The following is a 27,823-nucleotide window of genomic DNA, read 5'->3' as shown; positions in this document are numbered from 1 at the left end:
GAGAAGCGCTGCCATGGACACCGGCGTGCGAGGACAGTGTCGGCCCCTGGCACACGCGTGCCGCCGGCTCCTGTTCCTCGGCCTCCTGATGACAGCGCCCCGGGGCCTGTGTGCGGGTGAAGAGGCCGAGGACCCCGAGCCGTGGTCAGAGTGACGCGGGTGGACGGATGGAACGGGACGCGAACGCGCCGCGGCACCGACGGGGCCCCTCAGACCTCGGGTGTGACCGGCCCCCCTCTCCTGTCCTCGCGCCTTCTTTCCCCGACGATGCTCCCCCGGGGGCCGCCGCTCTTCTCTGCTTTGCGGCTCGAGCCCAAAGCGGCATGAACCTCGCTTCGTGTTCTTCTGGGACGTGGACTGACGGGCCGCGGGGGGCCGTCTCCCGAGGGCTGCATCTCCGTCTCCTTAGTCCCCAACATCGAGTGCGTAGGAGGCTTTATACGTGTCGCTACTGTGAATGGTTTTGTGACACGTTTATCTGATAACGTATTTTTCAAGTAGATTTATTGCGGGTCCCTAAGGTCAAGCATTGAATTCTAGAGTCGACGTTTGTGAGCATCTAACGGGTGCGTCGAGGGGCTGTGAAATGTGCACCCGTGAGCGCACGGATTTCATTTCCATAATACTTTTGAGCCAAGATGCTGCTGCTCTAACTACAGCCTCGTAGATCCACGCGTGAATGAATCTGAGCATTTCTGCTACCAGATTGGAAAACATAAAATAGACTATTGGGCAAAAACAATGCAGTTGTGCGTCCCTCATTCTGCACGTGAAGCGCACAGTGAGCAGGTGCCTCATGGGACGGCTTCCCGTGGAGCAGGCCCCTGACCGGGGACTGCGTCCTCCTGAGGTCGCCCACCGTGCTCCCACTCGTTTGCATCGCGTCCACGTGAACCACCGTTTTCTTTTTTAAGTTTTTTTTTTAAATTTTTATTTATTTATGATAGTCACAGAGAGAGAGAGAGGCAGAGACACAGGCAGAGGGAGAAGCAGGCTCCATGCACTGGGAGCCTGACGTGGGATTCGATCCCGGGTCTCCAGGATCGCGCCCTGGGCCAAAGGCAGGCGCCAAACCGCTGCGCCACCCAGGGATCCCCGTTTTCTTTCTTAATACGAGGAGTCAAACTCTGAAGAAACTCAGTGTGGTTTACACGGACCTTCCTGCCGAGGAACCTGCGTATAAAGTGCCGTTAGCCGCACGGCTGTGCTGACGTGCGCGGTCAGGTGCGCGCTCGGTTTGGGACAGTTTGCAAGCGTTGCAGGTGATGCTAACGAACCTGCCGAATTCAGTCACTCAAGTCCTGGGCATGGAAAACGTCGGAAGCCTCTGGCTGCTGGAGATCCAGGGTCTGATGGGGCGTGTGCCCCGCGTGCAAAGTGCAGCTTGTCTGTGAACTTAGGTGTGTTGCTGACTCTTCATCCACCTTCCAGCTGCGGTTTGGCTTTTCCCAGATGAGTCCACGTCGTGTGGGGGGAGGACACTTCACTCCCAGGTGCGCCCCGACCATCTGTTCCTCTGTGTGAACCCGCCTGCGTGTGAGGTTTATGTGAAGCTCACGCAGGCTCTGCTTCTAAGAGCAGTGGTAGCTCTTGTGCAGGAATCGGGGCTTTTCTTATTTTTTTTTAAAGGATTTTATTTATTTATTCATGGGAGACACAGGCAGAGGGAGAAGCAGGCTCCATGCAGGGACCCCAATGTGGGACTCGATCCTGGGACCCTGGGGTCATGCCCTGAGCCGAATGCAGACGCTCAACCCGAGTCCCCCGGGCATCCCAAGGGCTTTTTTAAAATTTTGCTTTTTGAAAGTAGTGATAAAATATATATAAGAACTGTTTTTAAAAATATATATCGGGGCGCCTGGGTGGGTGCAGTTGGCTAAGTGTCCAACTCTGGGTTCCACTCAGGTCATGATCTCAGGGTCACGGGATCGAGTCCCGCCCCGGGCTCTGTGCTCAGCCTGGAGTCGGCGTTCTCTGCCCCTCCCTCTCGTGCTGTGTCTGTCTCTTCTTCTCTAAAACGAGTAAATCTTAAAATACGCGTACGCATATAAAGGATTGCTCTGACAGCTTCAGCAGTAGCGTGAGTGACAGCGGAATCCTCGTAACTGTAAATGCTAATTCATTTATTTTCCTTTGATTGTTTTAATGTCCTTTTTGACTGTTGGGTGTGTCTACAGTGAGACTTTTCCCCCAGCACTTTCCTCACAATTGATCGCATTTTATTTATTTATTTATTTATTTATTTATTTATTTATTTGATTCATTTATTATTTATGATAGAGAGAGAGGCAGAGCCACAGGCAGAGGGAGAAACAGGCTCCATGCAGGGAGCCCGACGTGGGACTCGATCCTGGGACCCCGGGGTCACGCCCTGGGCCGACGGCAGGCAGGTGCCAAACCGCTGAACCCCCCGGGCACCCCCTTGATCGCATTTTAAAATGCATTTTAAACAGGTGGCTATTTTAAACAACATTGAAATGCTATTTTTGTGTGTGTGTGTGTCAAATCCCAGTTATTCAAATGTTATGCCATTTTGCTAAGCGTCTTCTGATCTTTCTGAGTTATTATAACGATCTATTTTTGCAGAAATAGGAGTCATTTAGCAGCATGAAGCCCTACCTTCTTCCCCCTAAAAATACATCCCAAGTAGGTCATCCCTGACACACCTTGCTGGTTTCCCCTGATGGCTCTGAACTCACCGGCCGACGGCCCATCACTGGGCATCAGACGCCTGAATGGCAGGTGCCCGGTCAGGGTTACTGATTAAGGGTTGACTGCAAACGACGTCCAAACCGTATTTCGGAGACCTCAGCCCCGGCACTCCCCTGGATTGTGGGAAGTACAGCCCTGATCCTTCGCCGCACCGGGCAGCCCTGTCCCCGAGCGTCCAGTCGATGCCGCCGTCCCGAACAGTTGGGGCACAGGTTGGCATCGGCACGTTTCCGTGGCTGCTGGGGGCCCTCCCCGCGCCTCAGTTCCTCCCGGTGCCCTGGGTGTGTGGGGCCAGCTGATGGCCGGTGCTGGCCTTTGGCAAAGTGAGGCCGTTTGCACCCCCAGGTTCTGATTCTCGTCCCCCGTCTGCCCCGCACGCTCGCCTCCCTGGATCCGGGCTCCCTTCTCCCCTTTCGTTCTAGGAGCCGGCCTCTGCGCCGCCGTTCTCGGCCCTTCCGCCCGGGAGGATGCCCAGGGAGTGTGTAAACCCCTCACCCCTGAGGGCGAGGCCAGCGTCGCCGAGGGGGCCCGGGCGCCGGTGGCTTTGGACGCGCAGCAGGTGACTTCAGGGCAGCCCAGGTTAGAGCCCCTCACTCTGCCCCCGGCCTCCAGCCTCCAGCCTCCACCTCCTCTTCCTGGTTCTGCACCTGCACCCGCCCCACCCGTTGCTCCCTCCCCGCCCCGTGGCTCTGGGGTGGGCGCCCCTCCTGGCCTCGGGGTCCCGCGCCCTAGGGAAGCTCAGGGCGCAGATGTGGGTCTCTACTCGCCTTCACCCAAACCCACGACGATCTACGGATCCTGCTGCTCTGGGGCTGGTAGGAAACGTCTCCGGAGGTGCGAGTTTCCCTCCCTGGTGTCCCGGGGTACAAGGGACTTAGACGTTTTTCTTTAAAATCCGTACCTGATGGCAGGGGTCATTTCAAGAGATGTGAGGCGGCGTCACTGCTCAGGGGCCACGCCCGGGGCTGGACGCTGAGGACGCCTCAGGACGCGGAGCCGGCTCGGCAGTGTCGGGGGAGCTGCTCGCTCTGGGTTTGCTCCCCGTTCACTTCGCTTCTCCTGTCGGGTCGGAATCGGGCGACGCGGGGGGGTTTGTGGTGGAAGGTGACGCACGGTCAGATGTTGAGGGCGGCGAGGGTCCTCACGGGGCCCGGCTTGGCTGGGGAGAGGGAAGGCAGGCTCCTGGCCGGCGGGTCCTCCTCCCAGGGTGCAGGGGTCACCTCGGGGGTCCTGGGGCGCGATGCCCTCTCACCCTGCTGCCCCGGCCTCGGAGGTGGCCCGTGTTGCCCCGTGGGTGCCGGGCGCTGTGCCTGGTGGCGGCAGCAGGCCTCCCGGGGACCCTTGGCCGCTCTTGGCCGCTTCCCCTGAAGGTGAAAGTCTTGCAGCCGGACCGTCCCTTAGCCCTGCGACACCGCGATGCCGTCAGCGTGGGGATCCAGGCCAGTAGGGGCCGGCAGCGGGGAAACTGAGGAAGCACGTCTGTGGCGGTGCGCTGAGGCCCAGGCGCCCCCTGCCCGGCCCTTCCCCGTCCTCCGGCCGCGCCTGCGGGATCGCGGGGCCTTCCGTCCGGCGGCAGCGGCAGTGTCGGATCCGGTGACGGATCGAGGAGTTTGGGGACGGGGACACACTTGTCCTCCGTTGTGCCTGCCCCGGTACCCCTCTTCGTTCCTGTCTCTTTAGGGTTTCCGAGAAAGGATTCAGTTCTCTCACTTGGGGTCTTCACGTCGTTTCGGTGGATCTGTCCCCGGGCCGTCCTGGAGTTTTTGGAGGAGATTCTTAACGCCCATGTCGGGCCCTGTTGTGACCTTGCTGCCAAGCCGGCGGGTCCCCCGGGAGCGAGTGTCTTCGTGCAGCGGCCGGGCAGCCCTCGGGGACTCTGACGCCTGTACACCGGCCCTTTGTATTCCCGGACCTCAGCGTCCCCTGCAAGTTTCTGTGTCCTTTAAGCTCCTTCTTCCTGCCTCCCGGGAGACGAGGTTGTGTGGGAAAACCCGGAATCCCGGGGTCCTCGCCGCGCCGTGTGGGGCTGTCGGCCGTTGGACCGGCCCCGTCTCTCGGAGTCAGGATTGCTGCGATCCCTGCGGGCGTTGGGAGCACTTCGCGTGATCTGCGTCCGCGTCCTTATCGGATCCGCGCGGTGCCAGGATCCCTCGCGGCGGCACCTCGCGGGTCTCTTCCTTGTGTCTTTCGCTGAACAGAATTTCTCGGCGTTTAGCAATTAGCCCCTTTCTGGGCCTAAACTCCCGGGTCAGACGTCTCGAGGCTGCCACCGTTGGGCGTGCTGCTCGGTCCGCTGCATTCCGAGGCCTCGGAGCTATTCTCGGCTGTTTTCCCTCAGACCTCGCGCTGGTTTGCTGTTCAGGTGCGGCTCTGAAGGCCGCTAGGTCCACGGGCTCACGCCCTGCGGCCGCGCGGTCTGCTGGCTCCTTCCGGTTTGGCAGGTTCTTTCTGGGCTTGAGCATCGCGCTGCGGGAGTCACAGGCGTGTGGTCACAGGTGCGTGGATTTCCCCTGGACTGTGACGTACGTGTGCGCGTTCACGTCGTGTGTTCTGGGTGCATCCTGCCGGGGCCGGGAGCACGGCGCTGGAGCCACAGCGTGAACGCGCCTCTTCTTCTCAGCCCCTGTCTTTGGAGGAAAACTGTCCACGGCTCCACGAGGCGAATGACGGATGCTCCTCAGCCTTTTTAGCAGTTTTCCAGGAGGTCAAGACCCTGCCTGCGTATTCATCAGATGCTGTCCTTGAACTTCTCCAGGGACCCTGGAAGCTGCTGCTGCTTCTGCTCCCGTGGTCCCCGCGGGGTCCCGCCCACGGCGTCCCGGGGGCTGCTCTGGAGCATCCCCGCGTACGGCACACGTGACGGCGTTTGGTTATACAGACGCAGCTGCAGCTTCGTCCTGGGTGCGAGGTCCTGCCTGGGGGAGGCCGGGCTCAGCGCGGCGCCCACGGCGAGGACCTGGAGCCTCCCGCCAGCAGCCGCGGACGGCTTTGGAGCGGGGGACCCTGGTCCCCACACGCAGGGAGCCGCCCCAGATTCCAGACTCCAGGAGCCGCACGGGTTTTTGGCTGTAGATTTGTGGGTATTTTATGACGCACCAGAAGAGAACGATTACTTAGAGCGTCGTGTGTCCTTTGTTTCACTGGCTTGAAAAGCGTTTTTCCTTTTTTCTATTTTCTGCGTTAGAGGTGGTGATTCTTCTGGGATTTTTGCCTCTCGGTTCAGGGGGGTGACGAGCACCTTTGCTTTATTGTAACCTCCGTGCAAGGTTGTATCCAGCTAAGCTCGGTTTTGTAAATGACTCAGGTGGCGTTGCCTGTTTTTCAGGATTTTCTTCAAGAGTTTACTTAATCCGTGTTATCTTCCCAAGATAGACGAATCCACTAATGAAGGTCTATGGGCCTAGAGGTTACTTTGTGGAAGGTTTTTAAGACTGAGTCCAAAAAAAAAAAAAAGAAGGAAAAAAGGAATGAGTTCAGCCTTTTAAGTAGGTATAATAATGTTCACATTCGTGACTTCATGTCGTGTCCGTTTTAGTGAAATGTGGTGTTTTCAAGAATCTCACCTCTTCACCTCTGCGTACAAACTATAAAACGTTTGGGCGAAATAGCGTCGTGGGGATCACCCTGTCGTCTTCGGCAGAGTGTTAGATTTGTGGGATTTCCGCCTGTCGCTCATGATGTCCGTACGTGGGGCTCTTCTGCTTCTTTGTCCTTGGGTAGGGCTGGCATTTGGCTTTGTCGATGCTCCGCTGCATGTACTTCTCCGATTATTCCCTTCCTTTGACCTTATTCTAGCTTTGCTGCACGGAAACTTAGATCTGAGGTCTGCAAGCTTTTTTTTTTTTTAAGATTTTATTATTTATTCATATGAGAGAGAGAGAGAGGCAGAGACACAGGCAGAGGGAGAAGCAGGCTCTGTGCAGGGAGCCCGATGCGGGACTCGATCCCAGGACCCCGGGGTCATGTCCTGAGCCCGAGGCAGACGCTCCACCGCGGAGCCCCCGGCCTCCCTGTTTCCTCGGCTCCGGTTGCCTCAGCAGGACGTGCCCCGGGGATGACCGTTGCACCCAGTCCAGGAGTCGTCTTGGTGGCCGGGGTTGAGTGCAGGCGTCTGGGAGCCTGCGGCGGTTCCCCCGGCCCGAGCACCCGTCCAGCGCGCTGAGCTCCCGCGGCCTCACCCCGGCGTCCCCGCGCCCTGTCCCGCGAGCGCATCGCCTGGGCAGTGAGACCCTCGCTGTTGGTTCTTCCCAGCGCTGTAAGGGCGACCATCGCGGGCCTGCCCAGACCCGTTCTGCTCTCTCACCGCCCCGCAGAGTCCTGGCCGTCGGGGCCCCAGGGCGGCTCCACGACCCACGGCGCGTGGCTCCCAGTCCGCCGACCTGTTGTTTTACTTCCCGGCACAGAAGCCCCTCAGGGATGTGCACCTGACCACAGGGGAGTGTCCCCCCAGCCCAAGGAGCCATGTGTCCGCGGACGGGGCCTCCTCATGATGCTCCAGCGCGCGGCCTCCAGACGTCGGGGTCCTGCGTGGGGGCAGCTGCTCCCGTCTCCTACCTCTTGTCCGTGTGTGTCGTCGGTGGTGCTCCTGCGGGAGGGGACTGGGATACGGCTGCCTACGAGGACATGGAGGAGCCAGCCCGGAGCGAGGGGGGCCGGGGGCCAGGGGTCTGCGGCAGGCAGGTGGGAGGGCCCCGCGGCCAGTTGGCTCCTCCTCCTGGAGATGGGTGACGGGCGGGAGGTGTCACCATCTGACGCTGTGCCTCAGGGTCGCTGGCATCTCTGTTGAGAGTGGAAGGGCGGGAGGCCGGGCAGGGATCCTGCGGGCTGGCATCTGCCTGCTGGTGCCGTGGTGCCGTGGCCCGGCCAGCGCGGAGCAGGGAGGGAACGTCAGTGCGGCTGCCCGGCCGGGCAGGTGGGGCTTCCCGCTGGGTTTGTGCAGTCGGAGGAGCAAACCAGTCAGGCTGGCCCCAGCCTTGGCCTGGGCACTTGAGGGGTGGAGTCGCTCTTGGCCAGATGAGGACAGAGCCGGTTCGGAGAAGATGCAGGAGTTCAGGGTGGACCACATGCAGTCTGAGAGCTCTGGGGGCGACCGATGGGACGTTGAGGAGGCAGGAGGATGCAGGTGTCTTAGATGGAGCTGACCTGTGCAGGGGTGGGCTGGGCAGGGGTCTGCGGGCTGGGCAGGGGTGGGCTGGGCAGGGGCGGGTGTCCACAGTGGCGTGTCCGTGGGCCTCGTCCAGTGGGCAACACGGAAGGGCAGCCCTTGAGAGAAGCGCTGGCGTCTGGAGACCCGGCCTCTGGGAGCTCCCCCTGCCTTTCCTTGGCACGTCCACACGCCCCCGTCGTGCTCCACATAGCAGGTGCCACTGCGCGCCGGAGGGTGAGGGGCATGCCCAGCTGCTGAGCACAGGGTCCCCGTAGCCCTCGGCTCCCTCGTGTCATTGCACGTGACTGCGCCCTGAGGGCGACGTCCTGGAGGTGGGAGTGCCAGAGGCACAGTCCCCACTCGGTGGATGGAGGGGCAGGTGGGGCAGGTGGGGCAGCACGGCACCTGCTGCACGGCCTCACCCGGGTCACCCTCACTTCCGCAGCGGCCGCCGTGGTCGTGAGGCCGGAATCCTGGTCACAGCCGCTGTGGGGTCAGGTCACGCCCAGCTGTGGGCTCTTGTCAAATGCGTTGTTCATTTTATTCCTTCTTTTGGGGATTTGGTGTCCCTTCCATTCCCCGGGCTGCCCACGTGCGCATCTTCACCTGGTGGCCCCGTGTCCACACGATGCACGTATTTTTCTACGCGGGGAGCCCGTCCGTCGGGGCTTAGGTTTCCACACAGTCAATTCCGTGAGTCTTTTCCTCTGAATTCCTGGCTTTTGAGTCAAGCTCACCTACCGTTGTTTATACACACGTTCCCGTGTTTTCTTCACAAACTTGTTTCTCCGCACGTTGGTGATTGATGCGTCCGGTGGCTCACGGAGAAGCCGGAGGGCGAGAGCCCGTCTGTAGCACCCCCCTCCCCGCCCCAGGCAGCAGCCGGGAGCCTTTCTTCTGAACTGTGTGGTTTCTTCCTCGGGTGATGCGGCGCGTCCCCTTCTCACCAGAGATGCCCAGACCCTGCGTTGGGCCCAGATCGTGGGCGGAGGGCCGGGTGCCCGTGGGCAGGGAGCCCGGGTGTGGCCCAAAGGAGGGGGAGACGTGGGGGGCTCCCCCTGTGCCACTGGGGCTGCAGGAGGTGCTCATGCCCCGGGGCGGACACCTGCTGGTCCTGCAGCTCAGCTGGCCGGGTCTCCCCAAGTCGCCTGGTGACGCAGGTCAGGGGCAGCCCCGTGCCTGGAACGGGGTGTGGGTCCCCCGCCCTGTGCAGACCGCGGCCCTCAGGAGGCAGCGTGCTCTGTGCACCGCAGCTCAGCGCTCAGCGTGGTGCCCACGGGCCCCGAGGTCCCCTCCACTCCCGGCCCCGGCGGCTGACGGATGTGGGTCGTGGGCACCGAGGGGGCACAGAGGCTCTGCGGCCGTGGGGGACGCCGTGGGACATCCCGTTTGTGTATGTTGTCAAGTCAGACGGAGTTTCACAGCAGCTGGGATGTGGGCTGTTGTGTCTGACCCGCTGGGGTTTGGGTCAGCGGCAACCCGGTGACAGTGTGTGCCCGCGTGGTCGCGGCGTGCGGACAGTGTGCGTCGTGGTCGCGGGTGTGTCCGTAGCCCTTGTGGTCGTGGCGTGTGGCTGTGCAGTCAGCCGGGCCTGTTCCTGTATCCACCCTAAACCGTCAGGAAACGGTGTCCATGGGTTGCACCCTGGGGTGCACAGGGGTGCGGGGGCATTGGGCGAGGGGCGCTATGCGGGGTGGGGTCCACGGCGGGGCCTGTTCCAGGGCACATGCAGGGGGCACCCCTTGGTCTGAGCTCCTCCTTCCCAGACTTGTGCTCAGTCCAGCCAGGAGGCCCAGCGATGGAGGGTGGAGGTGGGGCAGCCGGGGCAGGCGGGTCGGGCCCACGCGATCACTGTTCGCCAGCTGCCCTGGGACCCCAGCGCTGCCCCCAGGGTGGGCGTCCGTGTCCTGGGCCCGTCCTCAGGGCCCTGGCCCAAGGGGGCAGCCCCTGCCCTCTCACTGAGCATCCTGCCCCCTCCCCACCCCGCATGCTCCCTCCCCAGCCCGCATGCCCTGCACTACTCTGGGTGCCCCCTCCCCACCCCATGTGCCCCCTCCCCACCCCGCGTGCCCCCTCCCCACCCCCACATGCTCCCTCCCCACCCCACATTCCCTCTCCCAACCCTCACGGGCCCCTCCCCATCCCCATGTTCCTCCTCCCCACCCCCACATGCCCCCTCCCAACCCCTGGGTGCCTCTCCCCACCCTGTGCCCCCCCCACCCCTGCATGCGGGGTGACCCTGAGGCTGTGGGGCAGCTCTGCACGTGGCCATCCTGGGCCTGGCAGGGCACCCGAAGCCGCCGCCGACCGTGCGTCTGACACGCAGAGGCCGCCCCGGCCCATGAGCCTGACTCCGTCCTCCGTCCTCCGCCCTCACCGCCCGCCTCCTGCCTCCTGACCGCCCCCCATTGCCATTCCCCGGGCGGGTGAGGGCACCCCCGGCCCCACCTCCCCCCGGAAGCCCCCGAGCCGGCCCAGCCCGCGGCCACCGCTGACACGGGAGTTCCGGTAACGACCAGGATCCTCAGACGAGTTTTGCTCATTTTCGGCCTCCGCTGCTGCAGATCCTCACACGGGTGCTCGCTGGGCCTCGAGCCCTGGTCGCCGCCCACACGGCCCTGGGGAAAGGGACCGCGGCCTTTGCACAGGTAGAAACATAGATTCGAACAGGAGCGGTCACTTGTAGCTTTTAGAGAAAACCCTGGTTTTCCTTTAAGAAGGTCCTTATCTAAATCCCGTGAAGACGGCTCAGAGACGTCGGAGTCCGGACGGTGCTTAGGCCGACGCGGCCGCCGGGTGCTCTGGCCGGTACGGACACCACCCCACGTGCTGTGGCCCCGTCCGCGCTCACGCCCTCTGCTTCGCCCGCAGCCCAGGACCGGCCTCGCCCGGCTGCACTGCGAGGGGCCGGGCGGCGCCTGTGACGTCCGCCTGAGGCTGACGAAGGACGTCCTCACGATCCAGAAGCAGGACGTGGTCTGCGTCCGGGGCGGCAGCCACCGCGCACACGTGAGTGCCCTGCGCCGCCGGGCTCCGATAGCTCTGCGGGCTCCGCGGGGGGTGGGGAACGCGGGCGGGGGCCGGGCGGGGGCTGCGGGCAGGAAGGACACGGGTGGGAGGTGGACGCAGGTGAGGGGGGACGTGGGCGGGAGGGGATGTGGGGGGATGCACATGGGGGGCACGTGGGGGTGGGGGCCGCGGGCAGCGAGGATGCATGTGGGGGATGCAGGTGGGGGGAGACGGGGGGATGCACAAGGGGGGATGCGGGTGGTGGGAGGACGTGGGTGGGGGCCTGTGGAGAGAGACCATGGGCGGGGGGGACATGGTGGATACACATGGGGGGACGCGGGCGGCGGGGGACACGGGGGGACACGGGCGGGTTGACCACTTGCAGCCCTGGGGATGTTCCTTAAGGAACAGCCGCCCCCGTGGTTTTCGTGTCCCCCGCATGGCGCCCTCCCTGCCTTCCTAGTTTCTCCCGTGAGCGCCGTCTCCCCCACCCCCGCCCCCGCCCCACGGGCCACGGTGTGAAGTGGACACGTCCTCGTGGAAATGGAGAAGACGCGGAGTGAGGGTCACCTAAGGCCGAGCACCTGCCACCGGAAGTGGGAGCAGCGACGGAGCCGCGACGTCTGGTGTCGGGAGCTGCTCCCCCGTCCCCGGCGTCCTGGGACCGACCAGGGGCCTCGCTGCCCACGCGGCGTCCTTCCAGCCTCCGTCACTCGGCCTGAACTTCTCCGACGGGGAAGCGACGTGCTGATTCGATGCCGCACAGTGTTGTGTGGAGATGACGGGAAAGAGCTCGGGGCCTCCGGGGAGCTCGGCTGAGACGGGACACGCCTGCCGCCTCCTGCGCGGCTCCGTCCACATCCACACGGACGCCACGTGTCGCTGCGCAGGCCCAGGCAGGAGCCACACGGACGCGGCGCGGAGTCACGTACTGCACAGCAGTTCTCCCTGTTGGGGGACATCCCCGCCGCGACCCGTCCCGTTCACCGCGGCCCCGGGCCGTACTCTGTGGTTCTCTGGGTCCTCACGACCTTCTCCTTGGAAATGTGGTGCTCGGGGCCCTGCCCCCATCCCTAGCCCCTGACCCAGCGTGTCCTCCGTGGGCGCGGATGGCGGCAGAGCGTGGGGTCCGACCTGGGACGGCCGATGCGCCCCCCCAGAAGCGATGTCGGGCTCGCGTGCACCTCACACACCTGGAGGCCGCAGGTGCACGTGCCTCCCGCTTAGAGCCCTCCTGACCACCCGGGACCTCGCCTGCCCCTCCTGCGCCCTCCCCGGTCGATGGCGCCGTTCCGGATGCTCCCTGCGGGGACAGAGGGTGGGGGACGGGTGCTGCCCCCACTGCCGCTGCCCTCCCTGCGGCCGGGGTCAGGGTCGGAGGGCGCAGGTCACCAGCTCCTCCTTCCACCTCCAGGCCCACCCGTCCTGGTGGGATTGGGGCAGCAGCGTTAGGGAAGTCTTGGTGACCGGTTAGGAAATCCTCCTCCCTCCTCCCTCCTTCCCCCTCCCCCTCCCCCTCCTCCCCCTTCCTCTCTCCCCCTTCACCTCCTCCCTCCCCCTCCCCCCTCCCCTCCCATTACCCCTCCCCCTTCTCCTCCCCCTCCCCCTTTCCTCCCCCTCCCCCTCCTCCCCCTCCCCCCTCCCCTTCTCTTCCCCCTTCCCCTCCCCCTCCCCCTTCTCCTCCCCCTCCTCCTCCCCCCTCCCCTTCTCCTCCCCCTCCCCCTCCCCCTCCCCCCTCCCCTTCTCCTCCCCCTCCCCCTCCCCCTCCTCCTCCCCCCTCCCCTTCTCCTCCCCCTCCCCCTCCCCCTCCTCCTCCCCCCTCCCCTTCTCCTCCCCCTCCCCCTTCACCTTCTCCTCCCCCCTCCCCTTCTCCTCCCCCCTCTCCTTCTCCTCCCCCCTCCCCCTCCCCCTTCTCCCCCCTCCCCTTCTCCTCCCCCTCCCCTTCTCCCCCTCCCCCTTCTCCTCCCCCCTCCCCTTCTCCTCCCCCTCCCCCTTTTCCTCCCCCTCCCCTTTCTCCTCCCCCCTCCCCCTCCTCCTCCTCCCCCCTCCCCTTCTCCTCCCCCTCCCCCTCCCCCTCCCCCCTCCCCCCCTTCTCCCCCCTCCACTTCTCCTCCCTCTCCCCCTTCTCCTCTCCCTCCCCCTTCTCCCCCCCTCCCCCTTCTCCTCCCCCCTCCCCCTCCCCCTTCTCCCCCCTCCCCTTCTCCTCCCCCTCCCCCTTCTCCTCCCCCCTCCCCTTCTCCTCCCCCCTCCCCCTTCACCTCCCCCCTCCCCCTTCTCCTCTCCCCTCCCCTTCACCTCCCCCCTCCCCCTCCTCCCCCTTCTCCTCCCCCTCTCCTCCCCCTCCCCTTCTCCTCCCCCTTCCCTCTTATCACCTAAAGAAAATGTCTGTTTGTAGGGGAAGAAGTAGCTTTTTCCCATGTTTCAGAGTCTCTGTTTCGATTGATCTACTCTGGTCATCCCTGTATGGTGACACGTCTTCCTGAGTCATGAGTTTATGTTCCTGGTTTGAGTCTGCACAAGGGGGTGGGTGCTTCCGGGGAGGGTGCGGGGGCGCGTGTGCTGGTCCGTGCTTACAGTCCCGTGGGGGTGCCGTAGGGGACTGTGTCCTCGCGTTCCCGTGTAGGACGCGGGGGTTCGGGGGTCTGAGCTCAGCTCCCGGCTGAATGTCCGCCGCCCGTCTGCCGGCCTGGGCCCTGGGGATGCCCTTGGAGAGCCTCGCAGGGAGTGCGGGTGCAGGAGGACGGCGGCGTGTCCGCGGCAGGGAACGAGCCCGGTTCTGGCGTCGGCCCCTCTGTCGTGTGTGGGGGAGCCGGCGTCCGTCCACCTGCACGACCCGGGCTGAGCGGGTACAGGTCGTGCCCCCTCTGTCCCCTGCCGCGGCACGAGTGGCAGGAAGTCCCGGCCTCGGGGAGCAGACTTGGAGACCCTTGCGGACGTTGGCGTCGGACACTTGGGGCTCCCACGCAGGCCGGGGCTGCATCACGGGGGCGTCTCCTGCGCGGACACGGGGGTCGTGGGAGCGTGACGGCCGTGGAGAGTGACGCAGCGAGCTCCCAACGGGGGTGTCTGTGCACCAAGATGAAGACGGAGCAGGGAGCCCGCACCTGTGTCCAGTCCATCAACGCAGGAGACGTGGATCGCCGTCTGGGTGACGGACCCGAAGCCTCGCGCTAGCCGGCGGGACCTGGGCCCCGGGTGGGCTCCCCAGGGTGGGCTCCCCGGAGGCAGCGGCCGCGTCCGGCAGAACGGCCGATCTCACCTGATGCTGCTTCATCCCTGGGCTCATGCCCCGCGGTGCCCTTCGCTGCCCGTTCTCCGCTCCCTACGTCAGGCGGACGTAACCGTCAAAGCCCAGTTCGGGACCAAGGGATGAGACGGTATCTCCGTGAGGACCTCGTCCCTTAGGTCTGTGAGGAACACGGCCGGATTGGGCTGGGAACGGGGTTTTTGAATACTTTAGATTCCAGACTTCATTCTCCGCAAGTCTCATTAGACGCTTGATTGACTTGGTGATTATTCCCCGACGAGCGGGAGCGGCCCGGCCCGAGGAGACCGTGGGGGGGGGGGCAGGTGCATCCCGTCGGGGGGGACGTGGACCCCGTAATGAAGGACGAACGACCGGGCGGTGGAGTAAGGAGACGCCGTGGGATGACGCCCGTGTGCAGCCGTGGGTCGGCCCGCAGGGGCTTTGGGAGCTTCTCCAGGACTTTGAGTCCAGCCGTCGGTGTCTGGAGCGGCTGTGAGGTCACGGGAGGTCGCGACCCGCTGGTGGGGCCTGGGCCAGGGACGCCCGGTTTCATCGCCATCCATGGATGCTCACACGTCTTGTTCTGAAACTCAAAATTCTTACGTACGAACGAGGCCACCGTCAAGCTGGAGCCCGGGTACGGACACCGCCCTCGTCACGAGCGCCCGACGGCCGAGCCTTCCTCCCCGCGTGGACCCAGCGATGCCTCCGCGCTGCACGGGGGAGCTTGGAAGACCGGGAAGAGCTTCCCTTCCCCGAGAGCCTCCGCATCCTGACGCTTCTGTGAAGCCTGGTGCTTTCCCGGAGTTCCCGGGGCTGCTCCGTGTCCACGGCCTGGGCTGCCCACCCCCGACGGCGTCCCCCCACCGTGCCTGCCGCGGCCCGTGCTGGGGTCCCCCTTCCTGCTCCTCTGCGGACGGCGGCCCAGCCTGTGACCCTCCAGCCCGGATCCCCTGCAGATACCGTCCCACGGGGACAGGACGGCGACACGGGGTGGGGGGCAGGCAGCTGGGCGCGCGGCCACTTCCTACGTGGGAACGTGACCCTCAGCTTGCAGATGCAGATCTCGGCCTCGCAGGCGTCGTCCCATCACGCAGCCTCGTTTGCCCTGAAGGCAAGTCGGCGGGTGGCAGGGAGCGGACACGGTAACGTGAAGACCGGGCGGCGGGGTCTGCGGGCTCCTTACCCACCTGTGTCCCTTCCTCACCCTTTGGGACGGGCGCCCTGGAGCTCCGCGCGCATGGACCCATTTTGCCACAAGGCGACCGTTTTCTGATGTTTCCCCCCACGATCCTCCCGAGGTCCGAGGTCCGTATGCGGATCAAACGTCAGATTGAAAGTCTCGGGGGCAGAGTCTGTTAAAGCGGAAACGCTCTGCTGTTTCCTCTGCCGTCCGCCCGGTTGCTCTCGGTGGGAACAGACCATCATGTTGACGGCGGTTGGCGGATTCCGTCTGGGGGAGCTTGCGCTTCCTCGCCCTCGCGTGGCCCAGGTCCCGAGGCTCCCGCCGCCCAGACTTTCTGGTGAGAGCCCGGGGCCCGTTCCCGGGTCCCCCACGCACGGTCGCACTCGGTGCTCGAGGAACGAACGAGGGAGGGAGTCGGGGGGGCCCTCGGCCTTGCTCGCCGGCTCCCGCTCCCCAAGGCGCCCCGGGGCTTTGTGGGGGAAGCTCCGCACGCACAGGGGCCGCGCCGTCCTCCCACCCCGGGACTCCGGTCGCGTCTCCTTCTGCAGCCCTTTGTGTGGCTGAGTCATGCTCCCGGCGTTCAGGCAACAGAGACCCAGGTCCGTCCCGTCAGCCTGGACCCGCGTCCCCGACCCGCAGCTGGTGTCCTCGCCCACGCGGTCCCCGGCGGGAGCATTACAGCCACAGGGAAGCGCACAGGGTGAGCTTCCCGGGTGAAGTGTGACCTCCTGGGGTGGGACAGACGCCCCGTAAGCCCTGGCTCTGTCCTCATCCCGGGTCCCGCGGCCCCGCAGCCCCCGCCTTGCCCCTGGTCGCCATGCTCGCACCCACACTCGAGCGAACAGGCCGACAGCGTCTACACTGTCACTTGGAAAGTGGAGGAAGCGTGACATTCCTGGTATTCCCATAAAATCCTTCTGGGGCTGGAGCCGCGTGACCCTCCGCCCCCTCCGCCCTGGGCTGGTGCAGCTGCCTGACGGTCAATGGTGGGTGTAGACCACGCAGAGCCTTGCTGGTGACTTCACCGTGTACGGGCCTCGGAGTCGCTGCTGGTTGCGGCCGCGCCCGAACCCCTGGCTTGGTCACCACCAGCCGCGTGAGCCCAGGACGGGGATTCCAAGCACGTGAGGCTCAACGCCAACCCCTGAGACACGGGCCTGGAAGTGGTGGGACGCGCAAGAGGGGGGGTGGGAGGGAGCCAGGCTGGGGCTGTGGGAAGAACGGGGGTGGGGGGGGCGCGTTGGGAGCGGTTGCAGCTTCGCCGGCCGTCCCCGGGCGCGTGGCCCTTTCTGGGGCCTGCGACCCTCGACCAGCGCAGGTGGGGCCCCTGCAGGACTTGGCCGAGCATCGTGCATGCGGTTGTGGGAGGGCCCGTCCGTGCGTCCGTCGTCCATCGCTGGTTTATCAGCGTCCTTGTGGCCCAGGAACTCCGCCTGCAGGGGCGAGGCTGCTGCACGTGAGCGAGGTCCCTTCGCAAACGTGTTTCGAACGGTGACTTCAGTTTAAACGAAGAATCTTTTATCTGCATTTCGCACTCACTGTGATGCTGCGTTTTAACCTGAACTTGCTCTGTTTTCTGAAATCTCTTAAAGCACAGAACTGTTATGCTTCGCAGACAGCCCGGCGGCGGCTTGGGCCTGAGCATCAAGGTAGGCACGTGTCCTTCCGCGTGAGGCTCCCCGTGCGCGGGTCGGCGCGGCCCTGACCCTCCGTCCTCTGCGTTCCAGGGAGGCGCCGAGCACAGGGTCCCTGTCGTCATTTCGAGGATGTTCAGAGGCCACACAGGTAACGCGGCCGGACCCGCTGTGCACCGGGGGCGGCTTGTCCGGCGGCACGCTGGGGGCTGGCGGGCGGCTGCGCTTTGTCGGCTTCGTGCTTTGGCTGCGGTTTGATGTCCGTGTCCTCTGCGCCCCCCGACGCGGCCGTGCGGATTCACCTCCGCCGACACCCCAAGCCCTTAAGGAGGTACCGACTCCCCGCGGGGCCGTCGGAGCCGCGCTCCGGGCTCGGGGACCGCAGGGGCTGGGACGCCGGGTGGTCTCGGCAGGTGACCAGGGGCCCCTGGCTGCAGTCGGCTGCGCTCACGGGGCGTCTGTGGGAACAGCCGCGTCCCGCCCTCCAGGAGCAGCGGCCACGTGGGCCTTGGGGGCGAGCGCACCGCACCTGCCGCTGCCTCAGGTCACCGTGCGCAGAAGTGGAAGGTGCACGTGGGGTCCATGCCCGCACTCCCGGGTTGGGCGGCTGTTTCTGCAGCGGGGAGAGCTTTTCAGTAAACTCACTTGGTTAGATGGTGTGTAGCAGCTCAGCTGCTTCCTTGTTTTAAGAGTTTATTTATGTATTTGACAGAGCGAGTGAGTGCAGGTGGGGGGAGGGGAGCTGGCTGCTGGCTGAGCCGGGAGCCCGACGCAGGACTCGATCCCAGACCCTGAGGTCATGCCCCGAGCTGATACCAGGGGTCAGACCCGACCCGACCACCTGGGTGCCCTGACCTGGTCCCCTGCGACCATGCATCCTGCCAGCCGTGGGAGCGCGGGACCCTGGGCTGCATGTGCAGGGACTCCTGTCCCCGAGCTGGACGTGAGCCGCTTGGGTCCATGGACCTGAAACCAGGGGCCGGGTGCGGTGACCCACGTGAACTGGGCTCCTGAACGCTGACGCCCCACGCTGGGGATCCGGCTGGGGGGAGCCCTGGAGGACCCGCTCTGCTTTCTCTCAGACGCTCGTACTGTTCGCCCGCCTGCCCGCCCGCAGCCCCATGGCAGAGCACCCAGCAGCCCAGGGACGCCCGGGAGCCGGTCCAGGCCTGGGGCATCCACCGCGTCCTGCGGAAGCGAGCACATGGGGACACCGACTGTGACTCATTCGTGCAGAAATAAAAGATTTCAGGAGCACCTGGGGGCTCAGGGGTTGAGCACCTGCCTTCGGCCCAGGGTGTGATCCTGGGGTCCCGGGATCGAGTCCCGCGTCGGGCTCCCTGCATGGAGCCTGCTTCTCCCTCTGCCTGTGTCTCTGCCTCTCTGTGTGTCTCTCGTGAATAAGTTTTTTTAAAAAACGGTTTTAATCACCACTTTGCATCATCCAAACCGCTACACAGTCCGGCGACTTGGCAAGTCGAGACTTGCTCCTGGAGACCAGAGACTCCGGGTGGGCGGGTGGGCGGGTGGTGGGAGGTGGGACCCTGTCGGGCGGGGAGATGGCCGGCACCCTCCGCGGCTTGGAGTCTCGCCCTGGTGGTGGCAGGTGTCGCCGTCCCAGAGGGAAGGCCCAGCCATTGACGCAGCTTCCGCCTCCCACCCGGGGAACCTGACGTCCCGCTGGTTTGGGGTCAGGAGTGGGGCGGCTCTAAGCTGTAGGGTTGAGGGGCCATCGGGCTGCCGCTCACATGGCCACGTTGACAAGCTCTTGGGGAGAGCCCGTGTTCGGGGCGTCAGCGGCGAGCCTGCCGTCAGAGACCTGGGAAACCAGGCAGCGGGGGGAGGCCCCACGTCCAGGAGGCGGCCGCCATGCGCGACCTCGCCCGTGCGGGGATGGGCGTGAGGGGCGTTGGTGCGACGAGCTCCGGGGACGCAGCCGTCAGGGGGGTGCTGGCCGTGCACAGGAAGGGGCACGCGGACAGCCTGGGCGGGCCTGCGGGCGAGGACTTTGTGGACGGCCGGTAACGTCCGTCGTACGTCCAAGGGCCACGGGGCTGCCGTGGGGAGCGGGTGCGCTGGCGGCTCGGGCACGTGCGCGGGAGGGGCCTTGCAGGCGGGGGCTGTTGGGGAGTGTGGAGGTGAGCGGCCGACCTGCGTGTGCTCTGAAGGGAGCCCGGGCGCTGCTCTGAGCCGCTGGCCAGCCCTGCCAGGTCCCTGTGTCCGTAGCAGGAGCCGCATCCAGCGGCCTTGGGTCGGATGGGCGGTGGCTCCGGGGGTCAGGGGAACGTGGAGGGGGGGTCACAGCCCATGGCAGGTGCGTGCCTTCTGGTGCGCGGTTACCTGTGTGAGGCTGAGGGGCTTGGAGCAAGAGCATTTGAATTAACGGGTGATTTCCCAAGGATGTGACGTCCACGGAGGGGAGCTGCTGGGGGCACGGGCGGGGCGTGGGCAGGGCGCAGATGGGGGGGTGGGTGGGGTGCAACCAGGGGCGAGGGCGGGGTGTGGGTGGGGTGCAGCTGGGGGCTGGGTGGGGTGCAGATGGGGTGTGGCTGGGGGACCAGGGGGGTGTGGGTGGGGTTCAGCTGAGGGACCGGGCAGGGCGCAGGCAGGGTGTGGCTGGGGGTGCAGGTGGGGTGTGGATGGGGTGCGGCTGGGGGCCAGGTGGGGCTCAGGTGGGGTGTGGCTGGGGTGCAGCCAGGGGGTCGGGTGGGGTGTAGCTGGGGGGCTGGGTGGGGTGCGGATGGGGTGTGGCCGGGGGCTGGGTGGGGTCAACTGAGGGCATGGGCGAGGTGCGGGCAGGGTGCAGCTGGGGGGCCAGGTGGGGTGCAACTGGGGGCCCAGGGAGGTGCAGCCTGGGAGCCCGGCCGGGGCTGCACCTTCCATGTAGTTCCCGAAGCGCTTGGTGCTCTTGGGCTCCGCAGGCAGCGCCAGCACCCGTGCCCCGTGTGAGGCTGTGCCCCGGGTGAGGCCGTGCCCCGGGTGAGACTCTGTCCCGCGTGAGGCTATGCCCCGCATGAGGCCGTGCCCCGTGTGAGGCTCTGCCCCAGGTGAGGCCGTGCCCCGTGTGAGGCTCTGCCCCAGGTGAGGCTCTGTCCCGCGTGAGGCTGTGCCCCAGGTGAGGCCGTGCCCCGGGTGAGGCCGTGCCCCGCATGAGGCCGTGCCCCAGGTGAGGCTATGCCCCGGGTGAGGCTGTGCCCCGGGTGAGGCCGTGCCCGTTCGCTCTCGGGCATGGGCAGAGCTCCAGGCACTAGCTCGTCCTCCCGCGGACGGCGCCCTCCCGAGTGTGCGTTGCACGGGGAGGCCAGGGCGCCTGCACGGACACAGGGCGTAATGTCGGTTGTCGATGGTACTGTGACGAGAGACGTGGATGAGCCGGCGCCCCCTGCGCCCGGGCGTGAACCGTGGACCTTGAGGGAGGCTATCAGTGGGGACATGCAGCAGCCTCGTCGTGCGGTGGGGACGCTGGGTCACGTGCAGCACAGAGATGGTCTGCGGCCCCAGGGCCGACTCCCAAGTCCCCGTGAGGTGGGGCCGAGAACGAGCATCACGGAGGTCGTGGATTCAGGTCCAGGTGGGGCGGCGTGGGGCCGTGAGGTGGCCCAAGGAGCGGGGCCTGTCCTCAGCGCGGCACACGTCCAGCCGTCCGCGTCCAGCTCGCCCATCCTTCCGCGGAGCCGTCCCGAGCAGCCAGGGCTTCCGCTCCGGTTACACCTGCGAGACGGCCCCGTAGGGCACGGAGACACGGGGCGGCCACCCCCGGGAAGGGGAAGGGCCCTCTGCTCATCCGAGGAGGAGGAGGCCTTCGAGCAGCCTGTCACCCCCTGAACTGGAAGTGGACCCCAGGCCACACAGGCAGGGGGAGGGAGAAGCTCCTGCCACTAGCGGGGAGCCCACGCGGAGCTCCAGCGCGTCCTGAGCCGAAGGCAGAAGCTCAGCTGACTGAGCCACCCAGGCCCTCGACTGCTCCGTCTTTAGGGGCCACAGCGCTGCGCCCTTCCTCGTGCTCCCCACGTGGTGACGGTCACGTCCCTGCTGGGCCCTCGCCCTTTCTGGCTGCACCTCGCCTCCTCCGCTGCTTCTCCCTAGTTCCCCTGTTGCAGGAGCTCGTAGCTGCCTTCCCCGGCCGTGTGCTTGCGTCTGCACCGGGCGTGCACTCGGTCCTGCCAGGGAGCCAGGGGCGCACGGGGACGCGGGGACGGGCGGGAGGGCAGGTGCGGCGGCTGTGGGACCGCGTCGCGGAGTGAGCGCGAAAACTCTTCGAGGTCCCAGGTTCACACGGAAATTGTTCCTAATTTACTGTATTTTGTGCATAAATTTCCGGCAACGTGTGGCCGTCGCCGCCTGACTCTTTACTTGTTACCGGTTGAGGAGCCACCAGTGGTTACCCGACTGCGGAAAAAGTCTTAGACGTGACGCAGTGAAATTGTGCTGCTCAATCGGGAAACTCCAGCGCCTCGTCCCGGTTAGGCCTCGGGTTCGCGGTGACGAACGAGCTGGTGAGCACTTGTTCCTCGAGTCTCCGGTTGACCTCAGCGCCTCACGGTCGTGCATCTGGGCCGGCGCCACCTTTACCTTGTGCAGAAATGTCTAAAACGTGTACGGGAAGCGCCTGCACACTCGTGGGCTTTTGTTTTTCTAACGATGACACGAAGGAGTAGGATATAAGGGGCAGAGGAAGTGGTGAGGATCGCAGCCCCGGCCGCGTGGGGCCCCACCGCCCTCCCTGACAACCGTCCCTGCTGCGTACGCCCGGCCCCCGGGGACTGCGCGGGACCTCGGCCTGGAGGAAGAGCGGGATCGGTACCTGGACGCGTGCACACGTGGATGCCCGTGCTCGGGCCGGGCCCGTGTGTCATCACAGACCCGCGTGCCTCGACACACCTACGTGTGAGCGTGTGCAGGACGTGCTGCAGCCACCGAGACGTAAGCTCCGCGGAAGGCCAAGTACCCCTGCAGGTGTGGGGAGGGCTCTCGCGGCGGCTCCGGTACGAGGATGGAAACGACGCCAGGGCCTCGCGGCTGGTGCGCGTAGGATGCCCGTTTGGAGACGGCCCCGGAGTCTCGACGGGAATCGAGGAGGTCGTTGGTCCTGGTTGGCTTCACTGTCCTCGCCGTGACGCGACGGGTGGGGTGATCTCGCCGACACACGGAGATCGGACACGAGCGGGAGGCTGGCCCAGCTGGGTCGTGCGGTCGGCAGAGGCCGTCAGGGCGTCAGGACCGTTCCCCTGTCGGGGGCGCTGGGCCAGGCAGTCCCCCCTTCCCTCCAGGGGTGCACCACGCTGAGCCGCCATCTGGGGCTTTCCCTCGGTCGGCGTCCTGGGGCAGCAGCAGGATGGACCGTGCGAGCCGGTGAGGGCTTCGTGGGGGAGCGCTGCAAGGTGCTGGGCAGCGGGGACGTCGGTCGATGACCCTGTGAGAATGTGGCCCAGTTACTAGGCTGTCCCCTCAGCCAGGACTGGGGCGGGTCCCACGGCCGGAGCCGGGAGCTCGGGGCTCAGCTGGGGCGGGCGGGGCTGGGAGTGTGGGAGGGTCTGAGGCCCCGAAGGACGCACCTGGCAGTGGGATGCAGGTCCTCGTGCGTGCATGACGCGCGTGTGCATGAGAGCACGCAGGTGGGGGACGTGCATGCGTGGCTGTGAGCACGTGTGTGTATGGCTGTGCATGTGCGTGCAGGAGTGCGGGTGCATGTGCGTGTAGGGCCCGGCCCCCTCCCTGGCCCGTCCTGCCTCAGCCCGTCCACCTGACCGAGCCCCGTGTGAACCCGCCTGGTTCCCAGCCGGCCTCCGGGCAGGACCCTGGCGCGTGTGTTCTGGGGTTTCCCGAGGTCCCGGCGCGCCCACAGAGTAGGTGTCCTGCGCCGAGCCTCAGCCGCCCGCCGCCCGCACCTCTCGTGGGTCAGGCCGGAGCCGGATGTGGACTTGACCACGTGAGACTCCACAACACCCGCGTAGGCCCAGCGTCCGTTAGCCCCGTGTTGCCTGGCGCCGGCTCCACCTGACGGAGAGGGAGCCCCTGACGCCAGCCTGTCCTGCTCCTGCCCCGGCTCGGGGGCTTCCTGGGCAGAGTCCGTGTAGACGAGAACTGGGTCGATTCCCTGAACTCAGGACCGTGGCGGTTGCTAACTAAAGGCCGTGTTGCCTTCTCGTGGGCGATGCTCGTCGGAGACCAGGGATGGCATCGCTAGCGGCAGCGTCGGGCGTGCGCGGGCCCGGGGCCGGCTGCCGGGGGGAACCGCGCCAGTCCCCGTATTTAACCGGACACTAAAGACTGAAGCCAGCTCACGGGGCGCAAGTGCACACGCCGTAGTGTCGGGCGGCTGTGCTCGGGCTCCCCGGGGCCTCCCCGTCGTGTCCTCTGCGCCGTGTCTTTAACCACACGCGTGTGTGTGGAGTCCGAGTCCTTCCCGAGGAAGAGCGGGCACGCGCACGTCTGTGGGCACATGACATTCACGTTCCGTGTTGTGGGCACACGCGTGTCGGGGAGTAACTCTCTCAACGTCTTCCCCTCGGTTGTCTGCTCGCCGGGCGCGGCTGCTGCTGCGCTGCTGCCATCTTGCCTCCTCAGGGCCCCCGCACGCCCGTGCACGCCCTAGTGCACCCACACTGCCGTGCCCCACGCACACTGACACACACGAGCTTGCATGCACGCGGTCAGCCACAGGCGTGCACACACCCGGACACACGTGGTCACATGCACACTCATGCACACACGTTCACACGGGTGTGCACACATGCATACTGGTACACAAACGTGTTCACGTGCACACATTGCCCATATGCACGTATGTGCGCCCTCCTGCACACACATTCCTGTGCATGTCCAGCCACAGTCATGCACGCACACGCACCCACACTCATGCACGCACACGCACAGCCGTACATACACGTGCACACACCCACGCATGCACATGCCCCACCTGTGTGCTCTCATGCACACACGTGCCCACGCAGTCACCCACCCTCGCATGCACGCCCACCCAGTCCCCATGCACACGTGTGTGCACACTCATGAACATGCATGTGCCCCCACATGAGCCACCCCAGTTGCTGTGACCCTAAGCTCGGGCGAGTGCACGGTGTCCCTGCACGTCCGCTAACCCCCGTGCCGCTGTTGCGACCCTGCAGCCGACCGGACGGGGATGCTGTTCGTGGGAGACGCCATCCTGCAGGTCAGTGCTCCGAAGCGCAGCCCTCGGCTCTGTGTACGCTCCGGTGATCGCTTGTCATCCTCAACCTTCTCCATTTGTCGTCTGTTCAGGTCAACGGTGTTAACGTGGAAAGTGCGACCCACGGAGAGGTGGTAAGTGTGCCTCGTCTTCTAACTTGGTTTCTGCCTGTCGTGTCCTTTGGTTACAGTGTTTTTCTCTCTAAATTACGTTTCACTGGGGTCGTAGACGCGGAGATTGAGAAGGGGAGAGAAGCCCGAGGGCCTAGCGGGCGCGTCGCCGAGGCCCCTGGCTGCACCCTGCGCCGTGTGCGGGCCGTGCGGGGGGGCGTGCTGGCCGGCGACGGGCCTGCAGAGGCGTGCGGGGTGCTGGCGCTGCTCCGCACCGACCCGGGGGCTGCACGCTGGGAGTGCGGGCGTGGTGGGTGTGCTCTGGGCGCTGTGCATCCCGTGGGCAGGCAGGGCGGCTCGTGGGGCCCACACCTGTGGACAACCTGGGACGGGGGCCCCGTCCTTCTGAGTCGGGTCAGGCTGCAGGACGCAGGGAGGATGCGAGGGGCCCTGGTGCACATGGGGCGGGGGCAGGCCGGGTGGCACCACGGGGCATCTCAAGTGACTGGGGTGGGGGGTGAAGGGGTCTCCGGGGGGGCCCAGGGCAGGGCAGGGGTGGCCCGGGGTGGGCGAGCCCAGAACACCTGGTCCAGGGGCACTGGCGTCGCCGCCCCTCACGGGGAACAGGCGTGATTTCAGCCTGTGACAGCCCCGAGGGGGCGGCAGGTGTCCCTTCCTCAGGGTTCAACTTTCCATAAAACCAGCCTCAGCCCCCGGCGCGGGTGACAGCTGCTCCCCGACGGTCGCCCGAGTGGGGCCCACTGAGCTCCGGGACCGCGGCTCGCAGCCCGTGCTGTTGCCCACCCGCCAGGAGCTCGCGTGCACCCCTCCTCTTCCCTCGGGGCCACGCTCGGCCCCCGATCCGCGCCAGGCGTGGGGGAGGCGCTCGCGGCCGGGAGCAACGTTTGTGGGTCTCGAGGGACCGCGGTGTGGGTGTCGGTGCCCGCGGCTGGGGCACCCCCACCTGTCATGGCCCAGCTGCGCGCCGGGTGGGTTCCTCTGCGCAGGTTTGCTTTCTCGGGGGACGGATGGCGCGTGACCCCGAGGGACCCCGGCCCGGGCAAGGCCGGGGAAGGCAGCGTCCCCTGCCAACTCCCGCCCGCGCGAGTGCTCGGCACCTTGGAAACAGGCCTGCTCCGATCCTCGGGCCCCGCGAGCTTCTCAGTCAGGTCGTGGGGTGTGTGCGCCTTGTCGCAGTCGTAGCGCCTGCAAGACACGTGAAACCTGCGAAGGTCTCATGGATCACGCGGTCCACACCGGCACGCGTCAGAGTAAATCACCGGAAAAGGGAGGACGTCAGCCCTGCCCGAGCGCTGAGCACCCCAAGACGACTCGTTCCCCCCACCCGCCCGGCTGTGCTGCCCCAAGCTTCAGAGGAGCTCCTTGCCGCGGGGGGACAGAAGTCTGCTTATTTCCAGGTGACACGTGTGGGACACGTACCCCTCCCCTCTCCGGCACACTCCGCACCACGTTCCGCATCGGGGCCAGGTCAGCAGCCGAGCGCGACAGCCGTGTTCGTGGGCAGGAGGAGGAGGAGGCCGCCCCGCAGGTCGGGGGCCAGGCCTGGGGCGCGTGTGCAGGCGCAGCTCCCGGGCCGTCGAGGCTGGAGCAGGTCGGCGTGGCAGGATGTGTCCTGGGGATACTGTCGTCACCCTGCGCCCTCACTGCCTGGCCTGCCCCTTCCAGGCCACCCCCATCCCCGTGCCCAGGGCTGTGGTGTGTGGGGGGGGCGGCCCCGTGAGGGCAGGATGCAGGAGAACATGGGCGCGGCCTCGGACACGGGGCCCAACATCCCCAACTCGGGGTGCAGCCTCACGGACATGGGGCCCAGCGTCCCCGACTCGCCCCTGACCTGGGCTCTGGCCTCAGGACCCTGGGGAGGACCCTGCGGTGGAGCCCCGCCCCCCAGCTGGCTAAGCCCCTGGGTGCTCCAGTGGCTTTTGTTGAGATCTCGGGAAAGTCGCGTTGAAGCTGCATCAAAGGATGAGGCTGGAGTCCCCAGGACCTGAGGACACAGCTGGGCGTGAGCTGGGCAGCCGCCCGCAGCCCTGGGGGGACAGGACACAGGCGCCCCAGGAGCGCGGTGCAGGCCGACGGGCACAGTTACGAGTCTCCTTAGGGGCAGGGGCAGCCCCGCGTGTGCAGGCTGCAGCTCCCGGGCCGTCGAGGCTGGAGCCCGTTGTTGCAGGGGCTGGGCTGACGGGAGAGGGTTGGAGCCGTCGGTGAGCGTGGACGCCCTTAGTCGGGGCTCACGGATGTTGTCGAACACGCGTACGGACGTCGCAGTGGGATGGAGACGATGCAGGACGAAGCAGAGCCTGCGTGACCCCAGGAGGGGCCGGAACACCCCGGGGCGCAGGACGTGGAGGGCGACGGTCCCCCGGAAGAGCCGCCCAGCTGCTCCGGCCCCGCGCCGCGGGCATCACCGTCACTCGGCAAACCCGATGTGGTGTCGCCGGGCGCCCAGCACACCGGCCCCAGGACACGCTGTGGTCCCCATCCTCGGGGGCCCGGTCGGCCTTTACTAAGGCGGGAGGCGTTAGCGCTTCCCAGTACATTTCGTCCCCAGAAAGGCTCAAGCGATGGAAGGTGCGATGGGCTCAGGTGTGGAGTGCGTGGGGCGTGCGTCTCGAGCCAGGAAGAGCGTGAGCAGGCCGGTGGCGCGTGTCCGCCCGCAGAGACGGGTCACGGTGACCTGACTGCCGTCGGGGGACGCTCACTTTCCAGGCTCCAATCTCCCTGAGCTCAGCGGGTCTCGGATGCTCCAGGGGCCGTCCCCTCCTCGGGGTGGCGAGCGTCTGCCGTCCCACCCACGTCCAGAGAGGAGGGCTGCTGCGGGCTGTGGGCCGGGGGGTCGCTTGGGCCAGACGGCGACCTGCGCTCCCGACAGGTGCATGATGGATCCCAGGGGTCCCGGCGGCCGTCGGGTCCTGCTGCGTCCTGTCCGCGTGGAGAGGCCGGTGCGGACAGTAGGGATGCCCCGCTGTGCCCCCTGGTCCGGGGGCCGTGACGCCCCATCCCCCCAAACCCTGAGGGTGACCCGACATCCAGCAGGGAAGTGCGGGGCATGCAGAAGGGGCTCCCGCCTGTGTCTCTGGGGTGAAACCCTATGGAGACCCCGAAGCTCGTGCGTGTGGCCGTGTCTCGGTTCCCGGCTCCCCACGTCTGAAAACTGGCGATTTGAGCCGATAACCACCCTCGCCCGACCTGACCTTCGGGTGCTCGTCCTCGAGGGCGTGGGAGGCTGGTCTGCGCTGAACGGGGCCGTGGGCCGCTGGCGCGGGGTCGTGTACCTGGGGTACCTGGGGCCGCGGGGCCATCGCCCGCGTGGAGCGGGGGAAGCAGGCCAGGTGCGTAGGGATCTTGTCTTTTTAGCTGTGTCCCGTCCTTTCGTGACGGTCAAGTCGCTGTTCCTGTGTCGACAGGTGCACCTGCTGCGAAGCGCCGGCGACGAAGTGACCATCACCGTCGAGTATCTCAGGGACGCGCCGTCGTTTCTGAACCTCCCGTCAGGTAAGGGGCCGCGTGACCTTCGGGGCCCTGGGGGTTTCCTGCTCCCCCCACACGTCCACGCAGGCGACGCTGCCCGATGGGGCGGCTCGGGGCCGTGC

At 66.0% G+C, this 27,823-nt stretch overlaps 1 protein-coding gene across 1 annotated transcript in view; it reads left to right on the top strand.

Moving 5' to 3' along the window:
* The window catches only part of SNTG2 (syntrophin gamma 2), a gene marked incomplete at its 5' end in the record, with an annotated part of 125,754 nt that overhangs the window by 32,515 nt on the left and 65,416 nt on the right, over positions 1-27,823 (top strand). Inside the window, 6 exons of the mRNA XM_041757031.1 lie at positions 10,730-10,867; positions 16,893-16,949; positions 17,028-17,085; positions 24,062-24,105; positions 24,195-24,236; positions 27,638-27,725. Of these exons, the coding sequence (XP_041612965.1) occupies positions 10,730-10,867; positions 16,893-16,949; positions 17,028-17,085; positions 24,062-24,105; positions 24,195-24,236; positions 27,638-27,725 (427 nt within the window). The remainder of the gene's footprint in view (positions 1-10,729; positions 10,868-16,892; positions 16,950-17,027; positions 17,086-24,061; positions 24,106-24,194; positions 24,237-27,637; positions 27,726-27,823) is intronic.

Source organism: Vulpes lagopus, chromosome 5, assembly GCF_018345385.1.
Source record: "Vulpes lagopus strain Blue_001 chromosome 5, ASM1834538v1, whole genome shotgun sequence".
In the NCBI taxonomy this organism is placed as follows: domain Eukaryota; kingdom Metazoa; phylum Chordata; class Mammalia; order Carnivora; family Canidae; genus Vulpes; species Vulpes lagopus.
This window is presented reverse-complemented; position numbering and strand designations above follow the sequence as displayed.